A 16,937-nucleotide genomic window follows, 5' to 3' on the forward strand; every position below is an offset into this window, starting at 1 on the left:
TGTTTTTTCGGAATAACTTCTAGAAAAAACTAGAATTATATTATTTTAAATTTATTTTTTATAATATTTGTAATACTCTTATTTTTATTATTTTATTTTTAAATAGAGAATTTTTAAAATTTAAAAATTATGAAAAATCTCATCCAAACAAGATTGGTTTTTTTGAACCAAGCATTTAGGGTATTCTTACTTAGACAAAATGAGTCTTCTTAAGTAAAAATGAATAATATTGTCCCAATTGTCCTTTCGCTCATGTAAAAGGACATAGAAAAAATGAATGAGTTCTCTAAACTATGCTCCAATTTTGTATAAGGCAATGTTTGACTATGATCACAGTCTAAGAAAAAGTGCATATATAAGAAAATGATAGACTGTAATATATGTTTTATATACATTAATTATGATATTACTAATGTGTTTATTATTGTATTTGATACTATGAATATTCAAATTATTATGTTAATTATGTTTTTAGTAAAAAAAGATGACCACTTCTCAAAGACCCATTAAGCTAACTGGGTGGACTCTAGAAAGTAGATTAAATTATGTATTTAAAGAATGACAACGAGTCTGTCACTATAAATTTGTAATAGATAATGAAAATAGAATTGAAAATATTTTTACCTTTGAGATGACAATAGAGTACAATATTCTTTTGACTATCCTACTAATAGTATATTATATCACACCCTCAACTTGTACATATATAGAGAACAATTCAAACACTAAATGCTTTAAATTTTGTTTATACTTTTAATAACTACGATCTCATGGGAAGGCCGACAACTTTTATCCAAGAGTAAATAAGTGATACAAAGGTCTTTATAGATACTAAAATTTTTTATAATGAACACTAACATTAGAAAAGTTAAAAGGAATAAAGAGTTGGCTTGAGGATGATAATTAAAATTAGATCTTTCAAATTGTTTATATTGAGATAGATTATTTATTTAATTAGCAAGTTATAATGTAATGATAAATATTTATCTTTTATCATTTTAATACATGTACTTTTTCATAAATTGAGTAATAAAAATAATTTTTTAAAATTTTTTTTATCAAATTTTCACATTACAAGCATAAAAAAATTCACTTTATTTTTCTGATTCGTTATAATTTATTTCATAAATTTCATAAATAAATTAAGAGTGTTAAATTTATTAAAATATTTTAAAGATTTAATGAGTTTAAAAATATAAAAAAAATGATGTATGTTAACAGTAATTATAATGTTTATTATTTTTAGGCAGCTATTCAAAATCACTCTAAAAAACCTAGAATCATATTATTTTTAACTTATTTTTTTATAATCTCAATTGAACATCTAAAAGAATTGAGAAGTAATTATTTTTTTAAAAGGTTATTTTTCAAAATGTAAAGTAAAACAAACAAATTTTAAATTTAGTAGTCTTTCAGCTTTTATATTTTAACTTTTAGCTTTTATCTTCGGTTAGTTTATTTGTTAATTTTACTAAATACATCCTCCCTATTAATTTATTATATTTAATTATATAATATTGTGTGCTTGATTTGAATACGATAATATTTATAAAATTATGTTGCATAAATTCAAATATATTTTCATTGTTGTATTAATATATTTGGTCATTATAAAATCATTGCAATAAGTTTCCAAAACGAAAACTTTTAAAAGTACTGATTTAATGATTACGGTAGATTCATTGGGACTAATTAATATATATATATGCTTTCTAAGACATATTTTAACAAGTCTTTGTTTAATTCAAGTAAAATATTAAAATAATAAAAACATTAGCTTTCATAATTCATTTAATAAAATATATAAACATTTATTAAATATTTTTTAATTTTGGTGCATTCTAAACGTAAAATATTTATATTGTTAATAAATTAAAATATTTTGTAAATATAATTTTTATATTAATTATTAAAAGTATATAATTTTTATTGATATATTAATTCTTTAAATAACAGTGTCTATGTATTTAAAATATATTTTGTTAAATATAAAAGTATAAAAAAATATATATGATCAATCATAAATTAATTAAAAATTATGAATTAAAAAATAACATATGCCTATTTTTACGGGTGAGTACAATAAAATATTCAACAATCTTAAAAATATTATTTTCTAATTTAAAATATAAATCAGATTGAATAAATAAATATTATTAACAAGGATGTGTATTTATTACAAAGATTTTGTATTTACTAAATTGGAAGCGAAACTCTTTTTCAAAAATCAAAATATCACTTTATTGAAATTTGGGACTAAACATATTGCGTTGTTAATCATTTAAACTTTTTGAGATATTAAATTTCGAAATCTTTATAGACATTTAACTTTTTTAATTGTTATATATATTTATCTTTTTCAATTGCTACAGTCAAGTTAAATCACTCTGTCAATTGTTCTCGATTTAAAAATTTTATTTTATTTTAATCGTGGTAAATTCAACCCATTCAATTATCTAAATAAAGTTTATTACAATTGATAAATAATTAAAATTTTTACGATATATATATATATATATATATATATATATATATATTCATTTTATTGAAAGCACAAAATTTTAATAATTTTTATTCTTCAAAAAATATCTCTAATTATAAGTTGGAGATAGCTTGTAAAATATTTAAAAAATGTTTATAGTGCCTCTATGACAAAAAAGAAAACTTGAATCTATCTCTACAATTATGACATTTTGTTTTGATTTTGTAACATAAATTTTAGGAATTTTCTACTAAATTAAATTAAATTTTTGTCACTAATTATGCAATCAAATAGTTTTTTATTAATTAATTATTTAATCAATACTTAAATTTTTATTAATATTTCATATAGTAAAATAATAATAAATCATTATTAAGATAATAATTAATTAATAAAATTAATTTTTTATATTAATGCTTTTATATCATATGTATCTATAAAATTTTATAATATACAATACACATACATACTAACAATGTATATTGATATGTTCATTTTTAGTCGTATCCGCGAACCACGATGGACTTTTTTTTTTATTATTATTACTTTTTAGACTTTGGAAACTTCCCAAGGCCGGTGACCATATGAACGGTGAACAGAGCACCCAAAAACACGGCATAAATATGACGTGGACTAATGAAAAGATGACACGTATACGTTGGGACCCACTCACACGCATCCCTATGAGCGAACATCGCATATAAATGGGATCCATTTCTACAGTTTTGCTCGTTCAAAGCACGCTCTCTCACGCATAGCCTCAATTTTCTCTATCCTTCTCCTTTCGCATTCTCAAAACCCTTTTGATTTGTGAAAGGTAAGTTCACGAATCTTAGCTTCGTTTCACAATCTTTCTCAGATCTGAAAAAAGTTGTGATTCTCTCTTTCTCTTTTCTCAATTCGCTCTTCAGATCTACTGCTGTATGATTATGTCTTCTATTCAGTTTCGAATTTTCTCCGTTTTGTTTGTTGGTTTTTGATTCTGCTTGACGCATAGTTTTGGTGTGCGCTGTTGTTTACTGGTCGATCCCATTCGTTTCGAGTTTGTTTGTGCTTGTGGCGTTACTGTTTTATTGTTAAATCCGATGGTAGATCTGTGTTGTTTGTTCTTGTGTGATTCGATCCAGAATGGCTTGATCTGTATGCAGAATCTGTCTTTGACTTGGTTCCTAGTATAAAGGTCATAGTTTTTGCTTTAAGGTGATGGATCTTTTTATTTTTATTTTTATTTTTATGTTTATGTTTATGTTTAACTAGAATCTAGGATTTTAGGTTTTTTAATGGCCATTATATTTTGGTTAGACGCAAATCTGAGTTTTTTTCTTCGCAGATCGTACTTGGCTTTTGATATCTTCTGTTTTCCATATGTTTAGTCTGATCAATTGTTTTGACAGCTTCAATATTCATCAGTCTATCATTGTGATTCTGTTTTCAAAGCTTTACAGCGCTTGTGTTTCTGATCGTTTTGTACTTCTTCAAGTGCGATTTTTGTTGTTAATTATTTGGTTATTTAAATAAGAAAAATGAATAAAGGATGAGTAAATATTTTGCTTTTTACTTGCTGCTCTGTGATTTGATTGACATAACTGCCTCATTCTTTGTTGATCACTTGATTCTTTTTAGAACTTATAAACTATACTATGTAATTGAATATTTGTATTCCAAATTAATTGGACTGTTTCACTTATGGATTTTTACAGCAAAAGGTTTTGTGTATCACAATATTTCTCACAGTTTATCATTTGTGAAAATAAATGGATGAATTTTGCTGTGTACTCTACACTTTAACTTGCAATTTTTCCGTGTTGCTGGTTCTGATTATCAACATGGTTGACTGTCTTCTAATTTTGATAAGGTTCTTGTACTGTGGAATGTAGATGGATTGAAGTTGTCCTGTTTTTTTTTTTTTCTAATAGTATTATTGGATGTCAGGGTTATATATTTGTATTCTGTTCCAAGTTCTATGTATATCATATTGTGTTGACCAGAAACACATCAACATCTTCAAAACTGTATGTTGGTTTTATCAGTAACAAAAGGGTTTTTGCAGATTGTGCTTTCTTTTTTCTTTCTAGTGGTCGATACCCAATCATGATTTTGGTGAATGCCTTTGCTGAATGCTATTGTGATCCCATTTGATAAATTTATGAACCTTCTTTGACATTGGTTATTTTTTGTCAGGAAGCTGCCATGGTTGATCAGGTCCAACACCCCACAATCTTGGACAAGGTTGCTGGTCAGCTCTATCTCCGTTCTAGTCTTTCATCTAGTATCAAGAGTTATGATGGAGCCGTCCGTCATCCTGCACTCTATCAAAGACCCTCATTTGGGAATTACTCAAATGCTGCATTGCAGTATCCAGTGATGCCTGGTTGCAAAACTACCATTGATGTGTCTGCTACTGCAGCAACACCCGCCTCTCCTGTTTTTGTTGCAGCTCCAGCAGAGAAAGGAAATTTCATGATAGACTTTCTCATGGGTGGTGTTTCAGCTGCTGTCTCCAAAACTGCTGCTGCCCCCATTGAACGGGTTAAGCTGTTGATTCAGAACCAGGATGAAATGATCAAATCTGGAAGGCTTTCTGAGCCCTACAAGGGTATTGGTGATTGTTTTAAGAGAACAATGCAGGATGAGGGTGTTGTTTCACTGTGGAGAGGCAACACTGCAAATGTCATCCGCTATTTCCCCACCCAGGTAAGTTATGTTGTAGTCATTTTTCAGTATCTTCCAAATGTGTTAATAGTTAATATTGTATGGGATATTGATTTTGCTGTTTGAATCCTATCAGGCATTGAACTTTGCATTCAAGGACTACTTCAAGAGGCTTTTCAATTTTAAGAAGGATAGGGATGGTTATTGGAAATGGTTTTCTGGCAACTTGGCCTCTGGAGGTGCTGCTGGTGCATCATCTCTGTTGTTTGTTTACTCTCTTGACTATGCCCGTACCCGTCTCGCAAATGATGCAAAGGCTGCGAAGAAAGGTGGTGAAAGACAATTCAATGGTCTTGTTGATGTCTACAGGAAGACATTGGCGTCTGATGGTGTTGCTGGTCTTTACCGTGGTTTCAACATCTCATGTATTGGAATCATTGTGTATCGTGGACTATACTTTGGAATGTATGATTCCCTCAAACCTGTGGTTCTGACAGGAAAATTGCAGGTTAGTTTTTTCCCTTATATTTTATTTAATCCAATTCTTATAACTGTTCAGTGTTTTTATTATGTTAAATTCTAGTTTTAGATCATAAGACTAAGAAGCTTCTTCAAATTTTTATTTAATGTCTTGGTATTTTTATTTGGTACCACTTATTTTATGAAAACAATCACTTATTTTTTAAAATTTCCTTAAGAAGTTTCTCTATGAAATCTCAGTTTTTTGTTGTAGTCCTTTTAAATATTTTTGTTAGTTATGATTGTTGCATACTTGGTTTCTTAAAACTAATTTTTGTTACAATGCTGCCGCTGCTTAGTGGTAGTGGTAATATGTCATGCATTTAATCATTTCATGTTAGTAATCATTTTGAAGTTACATGTAATATAATAGTTATATATGTATGTCACATAGTGGTTACTTAATACTCCGTTATTTTTTATAAGAAACAAAATTGAACATTTTTTTGATTTTTTTTTTTATAAGAAACAAATTATAGATTAAAGATGTATTAATTGTTAAATTTTTTTTATATCTTTTTTTTATTAGTATTATTAAATATACAAATTACTAATTATACTATTTAATATTATGAATATTTTTAAAATAAAATTTATATTTATAAAAAATATATCTGACTTGACTTAATTGTTTTGATGATTTATTTTTTTTGTTTTTTATAAAAAGAATTGGAGGCAGTTATAAGGAATATTCTAAGAAGTTTTGAAACTTGTGAAAACTAAACTAAACAAAGAAATTGAAAGACCAAAATTGAACGAATAAATTAAACTAAAACTTTATATCCATTTAATTATGTTAATACAGTGTTTTTAAATCATAAAACGGAAAGGCTTCTTCAGTTTTGTAACAATTTATTGTAAGCTAATACAATTTTATTTGATGATTGCAGGATAGCTTTTTTGCCAGTTTTGCTCTAGGATGGCTCATCACCAACGGTGCAGGTCTAGCATCATACCCAATTGACACTGTTAGAAGAAGAATGATGATGACCTCTGGTGAAGCCGTGAAGTACAAGAGTTCTATGGATGCATTCGCACAAATCTTGAAGAATGAAGGTGCCAAGTCATTGTTTAAGGGTGCTGGTGCCAACATCCTTCGTGCTGTTGCTGGTGCTGGTGTGCTTGCTGGTTATGACAAGCTGCAGGTGCTTGTGTTCGGCAAGAAGTATGGATCTGGTGGCGCATAATTTTTTTCAGCGTCTGAGTAATTTTATTTTGTTTTAGATGGCGATGAAAATCCTTTTTAAGTTCCGAGAGTTTAGACTAATTGCTTCAGCAAATTTTGTTTAATAAATTTACTCGATGGGATATTATCCCAAAACCATTTTTAAATTTCGGATGGAAATTCAACATTGAAAGCATGATTTATTTGAGTGACAGGATAAACAACCGTCACTTTGGGAATTGGGATTCCATTGTTTATCTTTTTATTAATGATTAATATACTGTTCTAGATTGTCTTGTTTCTGGAATAAAATGCCCGTAACCCATGATTGATATTTTATTCTTGTATTACCAAATATGTAGGTTACGGGGATTTTTCCTTCCGCTCATCTATTACTTTATATTATTAGGCAAATAGCGGGATTACTAATTACTAAATTTTTAATTACGACGGCATATGTTAAGCTTTTACTGTATTTCTTTTCTATTAAATTATTAATTGTTTAATGTTCGTTCGTTCTTTGCTTTGTTACATTTGTTCTAAATGCGTTATGGCCCGCGCCTACCTGATTCTTGGAAATATTTGTAAAACAAATGAGTATGCTCTGATGTTTTCTTAAACAACGGGGGTGGAGAGGGAGCGGTGTCGTAGAAAAGCTAAAATTATTCATCCAAGAAGGATGAATCGTCTGTGAACGCTAAGTTTTCCAATTTGAAGATGTGCTCTGAAATGTGATTTTGGGGTTATGTTTAGTTTCTATTATTTTGTCCAGCAATTTGAGATAATAGTAGTTGAATTCATTGTTTGCTTGACTTTGGCTTGGTTTTGGTTTCTAAACTTGCATAAAAACTTGTTAAATATATATATAACTTCATATTTTATTAAAAAAAAAATCGAATGAACATAGTAATCAATACTTTCGCAAAATATATACATGACTTTTTAGTGATTTTATTCATTGTAATAACTAAAGCTGGATTGAAGAGAAAATTTTTTACAAGGATCACGTTGAAAAGTAATTTGATTATTTATTATTTTTTTATTGTATATCTATTTAATTATAGTTAATAATATTAAAAAAATATAATAATTATGTTATTTTTATTTATCAATAGCATCACATTTTCACAATGCTCTTTTTTTTTATTATTATTGTTAGGGTTGAGCTAAAAAAATCTACCTAATACCATTGCGTATGAAATTTAATTAGATAAATTGGGCAGATGAGAAATTGATCAAATTTTTTTGATAAAAATAAATGGATTTACTTGGTCGCCAGGTGAGAAAATAAATGGATTTACTTAGGTGCAGGTGATCAGGCTCAAGTGCAAATATTAAAAACCAACAATATTTAAATTTGATGGATTAAAAAAAAACAATAAAATAAAAAAATTAAACATTTTAAAATCTAAAAGCTAACCCTAATTCTCACATTTTGCTATTTTGTTTATGGCTTTGTGTGAAGTACTGCCACTCTTCTTTGGGCCTCTCTGTCAACACATCTTGCTCTCTGTAATCTTTATTCTCTCTTTCACTCATTCTACTATACCCACTATCTCAGCCAGCGATTGTGTTTGTTCTCGAGCTCTCCACTGTTATTTCTCTATCTATTACACTGACACAAATATTTTTCTTTTTTTCTCATCTATTGATCTTAACACAAAAAATCCTAAACATACCGTCGTTGTTTGGTTACTCTTTTATTGACTTCTCTTTTGAGAGTTTTGTTGATTTTCTATTGGGAGATTTTGTGATTTGCATTGGTAAGTCAAACAATTGGTAAGTTACACTACTCTTATAGGTTTTTATTTTTAGATTATTTTTATTGATCTTTTTAATTTTTGGTTTAGGATTTATTTTTCTTTTATCTGATTTTTTTTATTTTGCATGTTTTAGTTGTGTTGAGACATTGATGATGGAGATTAAGGTTCAAACTTTCTTAGTTATTCTTTTATGCTCTTTGTAATTTGCATTGAATTTGCATTTTTATTGACTTAGACGGTGGATTCATAGCTATACTTAATTGCCTCTTATTAATTGTTAGAGGCTTGCCTGCACTGCATGAAGTAGCCTAGTAAACATTGTCTTTTTTTGGAAGGTAGCTTAATTTGATTATTTTAATCTTTAAATTTATCATAGATTTAAATGTTTAAATAATTAAGCTTATATTCTTATTTTATTTTGCAAATTCTATCATATGAATGTTCTTGAAATGATGAATCTTTGTTTTCAATACAATTCATTTAAAAGACCAATATGTCATTATGTTTTTTTAATACATGTCAATTTTTGTATATTTATGATTCATGATATGATCATTTATTAATAGGATTGAATTATGTGTAATAGATTAATAGTTCAACAGGATCGGGTTAAGGTCCATTTCATTTTTCTTATTATAGATGCACAATTTTAAGTGTTGTTTATGCTTATTTAGATTTCAATTTATAAAAATAACTATAATTTAAAAATACACTTTTTTTATTAGGTCCAAAAAATGATCTTTGTAACACCTTTAATTTTGTTGTCCTTGTATGGAAAAAATAGAAATTTTAGTACCGGGTATCTCACTGTAGCGAGATATCTTTGTAACATCCCATATTTATTTAAATATTTTCTTCTTCATAAATATAGGAATATCATCGTTTATTTCAGTAAAATAAGTAAAAGATAAATTAGTAGATAAAAGATCTCTTTGCATGTAAGATTTGAATTACTAAAATTGAGTAAAATCTTAGAACTTCATACATACACATTTAATTATTTATAACCTACAGTTTTAAATGAAAACTAAAATGCTATATTAGCAATTAATTACTAAATATTACACATATAATTTTTTTTAGAAATCATCCTTTACAGTGAATTTATTAAAGTGTTTCAATTCTAAATTAAAAACTTTCATCAATATAATTACATATGATAAATAACTTTGAATAGAACTTATTCAATAATATCTTTACAATTCTTCCTTAAATTAAACTCTATAGAACTGTTTTCTTCCTACCATTCCTTGCGAGTATGACTCTAGAATGGATCAACCTTCTTTACCAGAAAAATAATTATAAGAATGAGCATTCTTTGCCCACTAAAATTCTTAATTCATAAGATAATGAAATCAATAGAGAAAGTATTTTCAAAGCTACATATAATAAATTAGAAATATTTTATTTCTAACAAATTGATTTATCATTTGATTAATTTGTATATGTGAATACCCAATTTTATCCGGATCCTTTTCAAAAATAAATTTTAAAATAAAAAATTAAATATAATAATTTGATTTTTTAAAGAGGTTAAAAAAATATATTAAAAAAATAATTTAAAATTAAAATTTAAAATTTTAATTTTTAAATATAAAATTATATTTAGAAATGGTCAAAGTAGTTAGTAGATTTTTAGAAAAATAAATGAGAAAGAAAAAAACTTATTACTGGTCATCAAAAAATAAGAGAGCCTTTATTAAAATATATGATTTTAGAAAATGCCTATGAATAGGAAGTTTAGGTCTTTAGAGAGGGAGGACTTTTAGGTAGACACCTTTTATTTTTTATGGGGACACTTTGAGAGCAAAGAGAAAAAGAGAGAGAATTCAAGAGAGAGAGCTCATGAAACGAAGAGAAAGAAGAGATTTAGGAGAGAGAACATATCTAGAAGGTTGAAGGAAAAGTCTATTCAAAAATCCTAAGTCATTACAAATGAGTCGACAAAAATAGAATTTATATTTTATTTTTTCGGTAAGAATTACTATTTCTTTTTTCTTTTTGTTGTTCTTTTTCTTTTACTCATCCTATCTCTATATGTTTTCTCTTTTGTCTATATTAAATTTTTTTTCTTTTGCGAACCCTAGTTTATCTAATCTAAAAACTTTTCCTTTTCTTATAAACTTACAAAATTTCTAATTTTCTTTTTAACTCTAAAATTTTTCTTTTTCTGAATCTTAATTTTTTTTCTAACATGGAAAATTTGTTCGTTTTGTAAGAAAAAAAAACAAAAAAAACTAAAAGCCTAATTGTTTCTACCCAAAAAATCATTCCTTTTGCAAAACCCTAAAGAATATAATTTTTCTCCAAAAACATGTTTTCAATGATAAATCCTCTTTCTTTTTTGCAAACCTAAAAACCCTAATGTTCTTTTAACCCTAAAAAAAAAGCTAACCTTTTCTAGTCTTAAAAAACATCTTTTTGCAAATCTTAAAAACTCATCCTTTCTTAATGCTAAAATTATTTCTTTTGTTCATTTTTTCCATTAAGATATATGTATTTTTTTTTGTGTTCTAAACAAAAAGGTGAATTTATTTCTTAAAAAATAAAAATTAGTATTCAAAAATATTTTAAATCCACGCAACAGTCAAACAATTTTGATAGAGTGGTGGATCCACTTTCAACGTTGTTTGAATTGTAAGAGTTTATTGAGTATCCGTGTGCTAACTTAAACCATGTGCAGGAATGAATTTATTTAAAAAATAATAATAAAGAAAAATTAAGTTTTTCACAAAAAAAAAAGAAAGAAGAATCTTTGAAACTTATCCAAAATACAATTTTCAAAAAAAGAACTACGTAACATCTTTAATTCTTCCGTTACATACAGAAGATACATAGAAGCGGAAACCTGACCCGTCAAATTAAAAAAAATTAATTTTTTTTAGGTCTAAATTATTTTTTAGAAAATTTTAAACTAATAGTAATTCAAAGTAATTCTAAAAAAAATAAAATTATTGTCTTTTTTTTGAAAAAATTAAATAAAAAATATCAAGATAAAATGTTTTAAGGTTGTTTTCTCTAATACAAAAATAAAAAAGGGAATAATATTCTATAAATAATCCTTTATCTCAATTCAAATTAATTTTTTAATTATAATTCTTTAGTTAAAAATAAAAAATATAAAAAATGAATTTTTAGCTAAAGAAAAATAAAAAAATAAGTTAGATTTTATTTAAATTTATTTAATATGAAAATTACAAATGAATAATATTTTATAAATAATCCATTTTCCAATTCTAATTAATTTTTTCAATTCTTTATTTAAAAAATATATAAAAATGAAAAAAAATCAAGTTAGATCTTATTTAAATTTATTTTTAAAAAAAGAATAACATTTTTATAATTAATTCATTCCTTTAATTTAAATTTTTTTAATTGTATTTCTTTATAAAAAAAATATAAAATTAAAACCTAAAAACAATTGTTAAAATTAGAAACAAGGCTAAAAAATAATGACCAATTTGAAAATATTAAGAAGAATATTAATGGTTTTCCTTTAAAGTGAAATAAATATTTTTAAGTAAAACAATTTTTACACAATTAATTAGAATGGTAACTGTTTTAATTAACGGACGTTGTAAGGTACTAATACCTTCCTTACATGTAAATGACTCTCAAGCTCAAATCTGGTTTTGAAGATTTTTTTTTAAAAAAAATTCTAATATTTTTTTAATAAACTTTAGTGGCAACTCTTTATCATTGCCGTCCCGTCGTGACCCCGATTGCAATAGATGGCTACTCCACTGGGGACATGTTTGAGAGTCAATCCTAACCTAATTGATTGTGCAATATTTTTAAATTTTTTATATTTATTTAACTCCTTAGCTTGTTTGTATATTCCTTTTATTTTATTTATTGTTTAGTTTATTTTTGTAAATATCTTGTTACTATTATTTATCTTGCTATATTGTGAATCTTAGGGTAGATGACTCTTGTATATTTTTCGATATTTGTTAGTCCATGCTAGATGGGTAGTTAATAGGGTAAAGACTTGTATGCTCCATGCACACACATCACTAACACTTACCTTGTAACACCCTGGATTTGGTAATAATAAATTAATCGTTAAAGTGAGTATTTATATATAAATATATATGAGTGTTGACTTAGTTTGACTGAGGTTAGTCGGGAATATAGGATGAGGGTAAACTGTAGGGCAGTCTCGTTGTAGCAAGAAGAGTCTTGTTGTAGTGAGAAGACCCTGGGTGGAAGGAGTGAGACTATCGCCTTCTCGCTACAACGAGAAGGTCCTTCGCTATAGACTATAGCGAGAGAACGACAGTGAATGATGCATTTATGGACGCAGTCTCGCTGTAGAGAGATTATGTAGAAAACAAGGTGCAGTTTCCTCTGAGATTTTCGCTGTAGCGACAAGGGACGTCGCTGCAGCGAGAGATGCCTCGCTGCAGCGAGAGTGTCTCGTTGTAGCGAGCGTGTCGCGATCAGACGAGTATTTGAAGGGTTTAGGGTTCAGAAAATTTATTTTCCATCCCTCCCTTTGAAATCTTTTCGATTCTCTCTATTCTCAAGTGTTCTTACCGATTAAAATACCTCCAAAGCCGTTTGGAAGTTGGATTGAAGGTTGAAATCGAGTTTAGAACACTTGGAGGTAAGTTTATGAGTTAGGGTTTTGGTTTCTCGTTCCTCTTTCTTGTAGTCTTGAGTTTTCATAGGAAATTTCCATATTTTAGGGATGAAAATCCGTGTGACAAGCTATTCTATCATATATTTCGTGAAGAGTCTTCATTCCAAGGTAAAGGGAGTAAATTCCAAACCTTAACCAAACCCTACACGTAAATGACTCCCGAGTCCAAATATGATTTCGAAGATTTAAAAATTTTTTTTTTGAATATTTTCTTTAATAAACTTTGGTGGCAACTCTTTATCATCGCCATCCCGTCGTGACCTCAGTTGCGACATTATCTATTTCTCCTTGTTCATTACAGTCATTCGATTCTTTAATTCATTTCACTTTTATCATATTGATTCCAAAATATTTATTTATTTATATTCAAAGTACATGCATTCCTACTTCTTTTAGTTCACACATGTAACCTAACTTCTTTTGTTATTTAAAGGTAGTTGATGAATCCACATTTTACTAAATTTTTATACATCATTTATCACTTTTTATAGAAAAGAATAGACTTAGATAGTGTAAATAAGATGAATATTCCAATTAGGCTAAATAATATAGAATTCTTAGTTTTTGGTTAATTTACATTGATTTAGATAGTTTATTTTACATATTTTGATCATTTGAATAATGTGACAGGAATCCCCAAGCTTATTTTGAAGAATTATTGGATTTTGAGGAATTTGAGGTGAAAGTAACTACTTTCAAGATTGATAGTGACAACTACAACAAGCTACTTTCAGCAAAGGGACCAAAGTGATCACTTTCAAAGTTAAAAGTGACAATTACAGCAGCCTAGAATCCACTAAGTCTGCGCGTGGTTACTATGAAAATTCATAGTAATCACTCCAAAGCATGCAGAATTGAAGGTGTTGCGCGTAGTTACTATCAAAGTTCATAGTGACAACTCCAGAGAGTCCAAAAATATCCCAGTGCTGCGCGTGGTTACTATCAAAGTTGATAGTAGACACTACAGAAAGGCAAAACCCAACAGATGTTGCGCGTGTTTACTGTGAAAGAATGAAAGTAATTATTTTGGAGGGCACTAGCTTTAGTATAAATAGATTTTTGCCAAATTACGGTAGAGAGTTCTTACACTTTTTGAACCTTTTTTCTTCTTTACTAAATTTAGGACATTTTTAAGAGCTTAGGGCAACCTTGGGTGATAGCCAAGGGTCCAACCTAGGGTTTGATTTCTCATTTTTCTTGCTTTTACATTAATACTAATGAGTTTTCTGCATTTTTCAACTGCGTTTTTGACCCCCATTTCCATGGAGGGCTAAATTTTGTGTAATCCTTAGTGAGTTCACATGGATTTTTAAGTTCCTTGATTTTAATGATAATATAATTTCTTTCTTCTCATGAATTACTTCTTCCTTGTCTCTTGAATTGAATTAATGGTGAATGAGGGGGATATTGCTTAATTAACCCTAATTCATTTTAAGGAGATTCTAAACTAGGGATTGCTTAATCCTAGGTTTAATTCTAAGGTTGCGTAACTTTGGGATGAGGGATTAGAGCCTAGCAAATTGCGTAATTTCGTTAGGACCATAAGGTTGATTTTTGCTTGTTAAATTAACCTAATTCATGGGAGAGAGGATGAATGTTAAATCTTGAGTGGAATGAGGATAGAATCTTTGTGGATGAACTAAGGATTGCTGATTTCTATTGTTTGAACTAATTAAACTTGTTTGTTTGTTGCTCTTTATATTAATTTGAAACCACAAAACCCCCCATTTTAATTGCTTGTTCAATTAATTCCTTCAACATGCTTAATGAAGATTAATAACCAATGTTCACGAGAGACAATCTAGGGTAACCCTAGTACTACATTAATTTGTTTAAATTTTGATGAGGATTTGTGACAAATCTTTTAAACACAAAATGAGACAGTAAGTTCATCAGTAGTTAATCCATTCACATCAATTTCACTTAAAACTTAACTTCTTAATTAAACATACAATAATAAAACAAGAAGGCCTATCACTTTACACTTAACTAAATATCATTATTCAATCCATAACTTTGTGCCATTTTATCCATTTCAAATCTAAATATTCCATCAATTCAATGGTACTTTAGATACTCTTGGGCCCCTAAATCACTGCCAATGTACTCCTCCTAGTTACGAAGGACTTACGCAACATAGATAGCTGATGGTAAGCTAAACCACACATGGATACAACATGTGCATTTACACCTTCTAAGCAAAGGTATAGTTAGGAGTTCGATCAAAAAATAAGCGTGAGGCCTGTAAATGCTTCCCACTTTTACATCGTGTACACATCAGTGAACTGCATTTACCACTCTTATTTCCTCCAAATTTCCACAATCAACTCCAAAATCTATACCCCTGGTGTATCCCTGAACTATCCATACTATTTCAATCCGTGACACATTACTTTATACTGTTATAATACATATGTTATAACCACATTAATTGATATATTACAATATATGTGTTATAATCTCATCCGTCGATGTATTACAACACATATATCATAATAGCATCAATCAATATATTTGTAACACACTTACTAGTATCCCTATTTCCTTCCTCCACACATATTCATCACTTTTCATATCATAAAGTTTCCCAAGGGTCATATTCATGCATCCCTTTTTACCATCGCATTTTCTGTCCCCTTTCTCATCATTTGATTAGTCAAAACATATTTAATAATTTACAAATCCCAATTGATTATAATTCACATATTTATGATAAATACATTTATCCTTCCTAGTACCGACTAAACTTTATCAAATTCATACAATCATCATATTCCATTATTTCAACACATTACCACAATAGTACCACATTTACAAAGCAGTAGTATATTACCACACAATATGCCGAGGGTCGGACACCCTCAAACTTAGTACAAATCGTGCAATTCATGTATAATTTACAGGAGATTACATTCTCTCGATCTTAATAAAATCTTCTAATCTAAGGTTCAGTATTCTCTAACTTTTATCACTCAACATGTATTTATCTCAAGAAACTTATTTACAAAACTTTCTAATCTTACTATAGCTCATAACCTTTACTAAGAATTTAACTCTAAGTGATTTCTATTAAATCCAAAATCCTTCTTTATACCAAAACTCCACTTGTTTCATAAAAATTTTATAGATTATTACTAAAATAGATTACTCAATTCTCATGGGGTCACTACTTATAGAAATAAAACTAGGGTCAGGAAACATTCCACTTACCTAGGAATGGATCCCAAAACAAAGTTCTTCGTGGGCTCTGGGAGAAACTCCATGTCTCAGTCGAAAGCATTTTCCAAGAACTGGAGTTCTTTCTAATGTCACAGAAGAGGTTACTATTAGAAGGAGAAAAAACAGATAAATAAGAACTAGATTTGAAGATTGGACTCTGGAAACTTACTCAGATCCGAGAAGAACAGATGTTTAAGCTCAGATTTGAGGGAAATCTAGAGTTATTGGAGTTTTTTCTGAGAAAGGGGAGAAAGAGAATGAAGAGGGAAAGGTGATTTGGTTGAAAATGAAGTTTTTAGGACGACAGTTTTTTAAATATCTCTCAAACTTGTGACTTTCTCGCTATAGCGAAAAAAATCAGAAGTTATCTTCTTTTGCTATCTGTCATTCTAGCTACACTGAGAGCTCATCGCTACAATGAGATTGTCACAAAGCTAAGAGAACACTAACTAGCAAGTGTACAAGGTAGTTGTAGCAAGTAATAAAATTTGA

At 28.3% G+C, this 16,937-nt stretch overlaps 1 protein-coding gene across 2 annotated transcripts; it reads left to right on the top strand.

Moving 5' to 3' along the window:
- The first annotated feature begins 3,211 nt into the window (after positions 1-3,211).
- LOC113853992 (ADP,ATP carrier protein 1, mitochondrial) lies at positions 3,212-7,327 on the top strand. 2 transcript variants are annotated; one of them, XM_027484762.1, is made up of 5 exons: positions 3,214-3,299; positions 4,533-4,582; positions 4,664-5,176; positions 5,271-5,642; positions 6,544-7,147. In XM_027484762.1, exons 2-5 carry the CDS (start codon positions 4,574-4,576, stop codon positions 6,838-6,840), a joined length of 1,191 nt encoding a protein of 396 aa, XP_027340563.1. In that variant the 5' UTR covers positions 3,214-3,299; positions 4,533-4,573; the 3' UTR covers positions 6,841-7,147. The 2 variants fall into 2 exon arrangements, with proteins under 2 accessions (XP_027340564.1, XP_027340563.1); XM_027484763.1 differs by lacking the exon at positions 4,533-4,582 and having other exon boundaries at positions 3,212-3,299; positions 6,544-7,327.
- The last annotated feature ends 9,610 nt before the right edge of the window (positions 7,328-16,937 follow it).

This window comes from Abrus precatorius, unplaced genomic scaffold (assembly GCF_003935025.1).
Source record: "Abrus precatorius isolate BTA unplaced genomic scaffold, Abrus_2018 Scaffold11, whole genome shotgun sequence".
Lineage (NCBI taxonomy): Eukaryota > Viridiplantae > Streptophyta > Magnoliopsida > Fabales > Fabaceae > Abrus > Abrus precatorius.